This window comes from Canis aureus, chromosome 10, assembly GCF_053574225.1.
Source record: "Canis aureus isolate CA01 chromosome 10, VMU_Caureus_v.1.0, whole genome shotgun sequence".
Classification (NCBI taxonomy): domain Eukaryota; kingdom Metazoa; phylum Chordata; class Mammalia; order Carnivora; family Canidae; genus Canis; species Canis aureus.
The window spans coordinates 28,857,450-28,865,768 of record NC_135620.1 but is presented as its reverse complement, the minus strand read 5'-3'; the positions used below and the strand labels follow the sequence as shown (position 1 = coordinate 28,865,768).

Here is an 8,319-nt window from a genome sequence, read left to right as displayed (position 1 = left end):
ATCCATCCCTCTCTTTTTTGCAGTTGTTTCCTAAGTCAGAGATTCTACCTCTTAAATACTCCTCAATCTATTTCCATAGAGACCAGAGTGGAAGATGGCAGAGGAGTAGGGTCCCCAAGTCACCTGTCTCCACCAACTTACCTAGATAACTTTCAAATCATCCTGAACACCTACGAATTTGGCCTGAGATTTAAAGAGAGAACAGCTGGAACACTACAGAGGGAAGAGTTTGTACTTCTAACAAGGTAGGAAGGCGGAAAAAATAAAAATAAGAAAGAATCCAGTGGGGGAGGGGCCCCGCGAGGAGCCGGGCTAAGGCTGGGGGGCGGGAGCCCCCAGGACAGGAAAGCCCAGTCCTGGAGAATCAGGAACTTTACCAATCTTCCCGGACGGAAAGGGGCTCGCAGGAACTCGGGCAGGATCTCAGGGTGGGCAGTGGGGCCTCCAGCCTCCCGGGGTCACTGGCAGGACGTGCGCCCGGGGCAGGGCGCCCCACACCCCGCGGGCCGAGCGCGGGAAAGGGCTGGAGCGCCCGGCGGGGCCTCGGGGAGCAGCCGGGCGGGCGGGGGCTCCGGGCGGAGGGGGCTGCGCCCTGCTGCCTTCGGGAGCCGCGGCCCCGGGAGCGACCCCAGCAGCGCAGGCCCCGGAGCCCAGGGCGCGGGGGACACGGCCGGGACCCTGCGCTCCCCCCGGGACGGGGAGGCGGGGAGGCGGGGAGGCGGGGAGGGCCCGGGACGGCGGGGACGCTCCTGCCGCCGCCGCCGGGCGCCCCCGAGCTGTGCGGGGCCGCGCCCCCCGCCCCGGAGCATCCAGGCCGGTGCGGACGGGGAGCTGCGGTCGGTACCGCGGGAGCTGACGCCGGGGCTGGGGACCCGGCCGCCGCCAGCGGGGTTGTCCCTCCTGGGTCACCCTGCGCCTGGGAGGGGCGGGGCCGCCAGGGGACGGGGGTCTCACGGGGTCAGCAGCAGGGGCGGAGCATCTCCCCAGGTGCACACACCTGAGAACCGGCTCAGCAGGCCCCGCCCCAGAAGACCAGCTGGAAGGACGGGGAAGGGCAAGTTCTCCACCCAGCAGCGCTGTGAAGCTCCAGGGGAAGTGCAGGGATTTACAGTATATAGAACCAGAGGGTACCTCTACTTGTTTTTTTTTTTGTGTTTGTTTGTTTTGTTTTTCGTTCTTTGTTTTTTTCTTTCCCTTTTTTCCTCTTTTTTTCCCTTCCTTTTACCAGTACAACTTGTTTTTAGCCACTCTGCACTGAGCAAAACGACTAGAAAGAAGAACTCACCACAAAAGAAAGAATCAGAAAATAGTACTCTCTCCCACAGAGTTACAGAATTTGGATTACAATTCGATGTCAGAAAGTCAATTCAGAAGCACAATTATAAAGCTACTGGTGGCTCTGGAAAAAAGCATAAAGGATTCAAGAGGCTTCATGACTGCAGAATTTAGATCTAATCAGGCCGAAATTAAAAATCAATTCAATGAGATGCAATCCAAACTGGAGGTCCTAACGACGAGGGTTAACGAGGCAGAAGAAGGAGTGAGTGACCTAGAAGACAAGTTGATGGCAAGGAAGGAAGCTGAGGAAAAAGGAGAAAAACAATTAAAAGATCATGAGGAAAGGTTAAGGGAAATAAACGACAGCCTCAGAAGGAAAAATCTGTTTAATTAGAGCTCGGGAGGGCGCTGAAAAGGACAGAGGACCAGAAAGTGTATTTGAACAAATCATAGCTGAGAACTCCTCTAACGTGGAGAGAGAAACAGGCATTCAGATCCAGGAGATAGAGATGCCCCACCCCCCAAAAAAATCAGTAAAAACCATTCAACACCTCAACATTTAATAGTGAAACTTGTAAATTCCAAAGATAGAGACCAGAGTGATCTAAAACACATTTGATTTGAGTACCTTTAATACCTTTCTATATCCTACAGAATACTTTCTGAGAGCATATCAGACTCTTATCTTGCCCATGCTATTTCTCTACCCTCATCTCTCTCTAGACCCAATGACTTATTGGTATTTCCTGAAGCATGCCATTCTATTACATTCCTACATGACTTAGTTTCTCTGGATATTGCCTGGAGTATTCTACTCTTGTCTGGTAAATTCCAGCTAGTATCCTCTGACTTTCTGCCTCTCTGAATTCCTTTCTGACCTATCAAGGCAGAGTTGAAACTACTTTCTTCATAGACTTTCTCTATTGTAGCGCCCAATGCAGAGTCATAGTGATTTGAAAATTTGTTTCTAGAGAGCATAGACTATGTCTAATTTCTGTGCCTTCAGAGCCTGACATATGGTAGTCTTAAATTATCTTTGAATAGGGAAGCAAAATGCTTTGTTTAAAAGTAGGAGGAGGGCAGCCTGGGTGGCTCAGCGGCTTAGTGCTGCCATCAGCCCAGGGCATGAACCTGGAGACTCCGGATCGAGGCCACATAAGGCTTCCTGCATGGAGCCTGCTTCTCCCTCTGCCTGTGTCTGCCTCTCTCTCAATCTGTCTCTCTCATGAATAAATAAATAAAATCTTAAAAAAAAGAAGTTGGAGGAACTTGTCAACATGTTGTTGATAACCTCTTTGATCCAAGATTTGATGTCTGAAGTAGGTGATATTAATTCCTTCATTAATTCAAGTGTTTTTTGAACATCTACCCTAAGCCAGGCATGGGAATACAATGATGAATAAAAAGAGATATGTTCTTTACTTCTCTTAGGGAGTTGAAGATTTATTGGGGGAAACTGTTCATTTGCTTGAATTATTGAATAAAATAGAACATATTTTGGGTTTGGTCCATGATGTCAGTCTGAGATTTTCCCTAACACAAAGTTTTCTGCAGTATAAGGTCAAAACCTTTGCCTGTTGGGCTACTTTAACTTTATGTATGCCGGAAGTCTGTCTTTTGTTCTTCAGCACAGAAAAACCATTTTGGCTTATGGACACTACAAAGAAACAACCATGTAGAACAGGTGAACATCTTGTTTTAATTGAAGCAAAGTTTGTGTTTGGATATCCATGGAGGGTTGAGATACACAAATGTGCCTTTACAGTTTACCTAATGCATTTGTTGTGTTTTTGGTTTTGCTTATAGGAAAATCAAAGGAATAGGGAAGCATTCAAGAATCAACAAAACAGGATCACCTTCTTAGATTAGAGGGACTACCTTTAGGTAGTGACGTGTTGTAATATATGCCCAAGCAAAGAGAAGTTTTATCCAGAAGGATAGTGTAGTGATACATTTCACCTACCAACTTTAGTGTAAAACAACTGGGTACAAGATGTTGGGTTCTCTACCCCAACAGCAGCAAATGCCTATGTACAAATGGGAATTACTTTTCTCAAAACTGGACTCTGTCCATTTCCTCAATTAACTTTACAAGGGTGGTTTAGTTGCTTGTTTTTGATGAGAAAAGGGGGTTCTTGCACTGGTTAGGTGGCCAGGCAAGGTTACCAAGGGGCTCATTCTGGCTCCAGAAAGGGCAGCAAATCATGCCCACTGCCTGCAACCAGATCATCTCCACTCCTCAGAACTTGATCAAGTCTACTTCATTGGATTGGGTCATTCCCACTCTGGGTAAGTGGGAGTGGGTCATCCCTACTGCCTGAAGCCGGGAGATCGTCCCCACTCCCAGCTGAAGAAGGCAGGCAGTCCCTGGCGAGCTCTCTTCCACCAGCAACTCTGGATTTGATCGCTCCCATCAGACCTTCAAAGGATCTGAATGTGGCTGACTTCTTCATGTCTCCAAGCTTCCTGCAAACAGCAGAGCCCATGGTGGACACGGCAGCTGGCGTCTTTTGTTTCATGTAAACATCGGACACTTGAACGTTGTGCCAGCTCTTGGACGGATTCTGCCTTAGTGCCACCAAGGCTAGGAGGCCCAGCTTCCTTTTGAGCTCCGTGCAACGCCTTTCTTTGGCTGCCAGAGTGTGGCGTAGGGTTACAATTTCCTCCTCCAATTTAGTGAGCTCGGATTTGAGCTCCTTTCGTGCAGCCCCTGGGAGATCCTCTGCTTCGGCAGTCTGGCAGGATTCAGGGGCGCTCGCTGAAGTCTCTGTCGTGGTGCCCGGCATGGACTAGGAAAGATCTTCATGAAGAGAGTCCAGGTCCAGTTCCTGGTACAGAGAGTTGAACTGGTGGCCAGCGGAGAGAGAATCTCGGCCAGCAGAGTGGAAATCCAACCCTGTAGGGTCCGACTCCCGGCTGGTGTAACAGGACTCTGGGGGGGATGGATCCATATGGTAGTGGGTGGGCGGGTCTCCTCGGTGGGCCTCAAGTCACTGACATGCAGGGGGGATGCGTCGGCTCAGTGCATCCACTTCTGGGTGGAGGGAGGGAGTGGGCGGGCAGGGGCAGGGCAGGCCCTGGGAGCTCAGGGCGCTAGGCGGGGTTTCCGGGTTGAAGGAACCCTGGACTCCCCCGAAATGACTGCACACTCCTGGTGGTGTTTCCACGTCACAATGAACATGTGAGGTGGTCAGTGCGCAGATTATTATCAGAGAAGAGAGGTATTTTTCCTTTTGCCACAGTCCAGGATAGATCTCCTCCTTCGAACAAAGTCTGGCTTCCTTTACAGACCTCTTTGCACCACCCCAGACTTGGCCAAACTCTTGAAAATCAGTTGAACCCTTTGTAAGAACAGAAATTTATTTAAAAAGCCCAATACAGAAAACAAATGAAAACTGCCCAGGAGTGGGGGCACAGAGTTTAGAACTCATAAATTCCATTTTCCCTTCCCTGGCTACAAAAGAGCCCGAGAAACTCCTAGGACTTCTCATAATGTAGATTTGAAGGCTCCTCATAATCTTGAGTCTAGGTGATGATGAACATGCATGCTCCTGTGGCTTGAAGTATCAACGGTGCCAGAGGCTTCGGATAGTGAAACTCAGAAAGGGAGTCTGACCAGTCATAGTTGCCTGTTATTTTTAGGAGGAGAGAGAAGGAGAACAAGTAAATCCCTAATTGTTGTGGCAATTTTAAGCTTAATAAAAGCAAAGACTACTATACTCAGAATTTAGGAGAAGAGAAATAAGACATATGCACATGGACAGTGTGTGGGTTTTTAATATTGCAGTTGCTTTTTTTTTCTTCCCAATCAGCCACTTATTTCTGAAAGCATGTCTGCCCACACACATGGCTATCAGATGTGGGAAATGGTCTGCAAAGTAAAGTCATAGTTGGATAGTGTCTGTCTGGATATAAAACTGCCATATCCCTTATTTCCAGTCAGAGCTTATAATTCATACAGTGGAAAAATCAGGACTTTAATCCAGTGAGGGCAGGTGATCACCTATCACTTAGTCCATTGCTAGGCTGCCCATTCCCAGGGAATAGCCTTGAGCAAGCTTTAGGTTCTAGTGATTTTGTTGGAGATTCTGGTAGTTACTGCAAGCTTGATCTTATGGTACATGATGTGATCCTTAGCAAATTCCAGCATTTGCCATACACATGCCCTATGTAGCTACAGTGAAGCATCTAGCTGGGCATCCAAACTAACTTAAGCCTTTTGGGTTTATATTAAATAACTCTTTCACATAACTTAGTAGTGTTTATTACATCTTGCTCTGAAGTGTGTACTTCTTTAGATTAAAAAAAAAGAGGATTGTTCTTGTTGAAAGCATGAAAGTTTGGCTATGGGTATAAAGGCCTGAAAAGGGCAGCAAGGACTGCCTAAAAAGTGTTTTGTTTGGGGCACCTGGGTGGCTCAATGGTTGAGTGTCTGCCTTTGACTCAGGTTGTGATCCTGGGGTCCTGGGATGGAGTCCTGCATTAGGCTCCTGTCAGGCAGCCTGCTTCTCCCTCGCCAGTTTCTCTGCTTCTCCCCCTGTGTCCCTCATGAATAAAAAAAAAAAATCTTAAAAAAAATGTTTTATTCCACAGAGTGAACTTTTCCTCCATTGCCTGCAGAAACACTAGTGGTTTCAGGAATGCTCTCTTTGAATTGGAACTCTTTCAAAACTGTGGATGAAAGTTAAAGAACACCCTGAATTAAGCTAAATAACATGAAACACACATTGTCCATTCAAAGTTAAGATTTCAAATGACCAGATTTGAGAGTGGGAAATATCAGTGAGGGTGACAGAACATGAGAGACACCTAAATCTGGGAAATGAACAAGGGGTGGTGGAAAGAGAGGTGGGCAGAGGGTTGGGGTGACTGGGTGATGGGCACTGAGGGGGGCACTTAATGGGATGACCACTGGGTGTTATGCTTTATGTTGGCAAATTGAACTCCAATAAAAAAAATATACAAAAAAACCCCCACAAAAAACCCCCAAATGACCAGATTTGAATTTGCGTTTGATTATCCTTCTTTAACTATTTCAGCTACCAGCTTCACTGCCTGTTCTTTTTCTATGCTTCCATGCACTTCAGTTCAAAGAATGAAATCTCTTGTTAAACTTTGATTCTTGTAAGTAGTGTAATGATCCAAAACAAAACATGGCCTCTGGAAGGGGGCCTCCTAGCTAGCTAGCATTGTTTTGACCTCATGAATAGACCTACCTGTGCAAATAAGTAACACAATAGACAATCCATTTTATTAGGCTTATGTATAACCATATACAAAACATTTATTTTTTGAAAATGTAGATCTGTCTAATGAAATTTCATTTAATTTACAGTGATTCTAACCAATTGTTTGAATAAACTATCCTATTAAGTTGTAAAATATTGAACTATTGCCCCGTGGTTTTAGAATCTTACATCTCTAGTTTAGACAGTGAAATAATTTTTTATTTTATTTTATTTTATTATTGGAGCTCAATTTGCCAACATAGAGCATAACACCCAGTGCTCATCCTATCAAGTGCTCCCCTCAGTGCCTGTCACCCAGTCACCCCCACCCCCCGCCCACCTCCCTTTCCACTACCCCTGTTCGTTTCCCAGAGTTAGGAGTCTCTCATGTTCAGACAGTGAAATAATTTATATCACATAAAAAGGTTCACAAAGTTGTTAATCTGAAGCTAATAGCTTATTGATGCTATTTAGGTACTAAAAACAGCCAAAATATTTGTTTCAGTAACCTGTGAAGAAAGCGTTTGAGAATTATTTTCAATCCTATAACAGTTTGCTATCTTTTATTTCCAAGGAAAACATTATTGACCGGTTTTTATTTTATTTTTACTTATTTTTCATTTTTTTTATAGTTTTTTTAAATAATAAATTTATTTTTTATTGGTGTTCAATTTGCCAACTGCAGAATAACACCCAGTGCTCACCCCGTCAAGTGCCCGTCTCAGTGCCCATCACCCATTCACCCCCACCCCCCTGCCCTCCTCCCCTTCCACCACCCCTAGTTCGTTTCCCAGAGTTGGAAGTCTTCATGTTCTGTCTCCCTTTCTGATATTTCCTACCCATTTCTTCTCCCTTCCCTTTTATTCCCTTTCACTATTATTTATATTCCCCAAATGAATGAGACCATATAATGTTTGTCCTTCTCCGATTGACTTACTTCACTCAGCATAATACCCTCCAGTTCCATCCACGTTGAAGCAAATGGTGGGTATTTGTCATTTCTAATGGCTGAGTAATATTCCATTGTATACATAAACCACATCTTCTTTATCCATTCATCTTTCGATGGACACCAAGGCTCCTTCCACAGTTTGGCTATTGTGGACATTGCTGCTATAAATACATCAGGGTGCAGGTGTCCCGGCGTTTCATTGCATCTGTATCTTTGGGGTAAATCCCCAGCAGTGCAATTGCTGAGTCGTAGGGCAGGTCTATGTGAACTGGTGCAGCCACTCTGGAAAACTTTGTGGAGGTTCCTCAAATAGTTAAAAATAGACCTGCCCTATTGACCGGTTTTTAGTAAAGAATGAATGTTACTTATTTCTCTAGTAAGAGTGATGAATTTATATATCAGTCCTTCTTAAACATAAAGGTAAATGGTACAACAAAAATCATGTTTTTTTCACCCTACTACTGTTTAGTAGTTTGTATGTTATGATTTATAAATAAATTATTGAAACTTGAATGTAAAAGCAAAGCCATAGCCTTCACCAGGTCTGGATTGTTTGGGATAAAAAAAGTGAGATTGTACTAACTGATACTTGAGTCTAGAAATGACTAGAGACTTGTACCAATGCCAGCAGTTTTAATCATTGGAATTCTTTTGTTATAAAGGATCAATATAGAGCTTCCTGATTACACCAACTTGTAAAATAATCCACATTGGTGGTTAAGATTGCTTCTGAAGAACTGACAATTCACTCTGCTGGCCAATCAATTGCACTGTTAGATTTAACCATAGTGAGTTCTCTAGGGCTTATTTCTGATACTGCAGAACTTCCACCATGAACATTTTGTTAATTTTAGCTGAATA

General features: G+C 45.0%; 1 protein-coding gene across 1 annotated transcript; it reads right to left on the bottom strand.

Annotated features, from left to right (window-relative positions):
* Positions 1-2,714: 2,714 nt before the first annotated feature.
* On the bottom strand, positions 2,715-4,400 carry TPD52L3 (TPD52 like 3). Its single transcript, XM_077910943.1, has one exon. The coding sequence runs from the start codon at positions 4,062-4,064 to the stop codon at positions 3,540-3,542; it is 525 nt and encodes a 174-aa protein (XP_077767069.1). The 5' UTR covers positions 4,065-4,400; the 3' UTR covers positions 2,715-3,539.
* Positions 4,401-8,319: the final 3,919 nt, after the last annotated feature.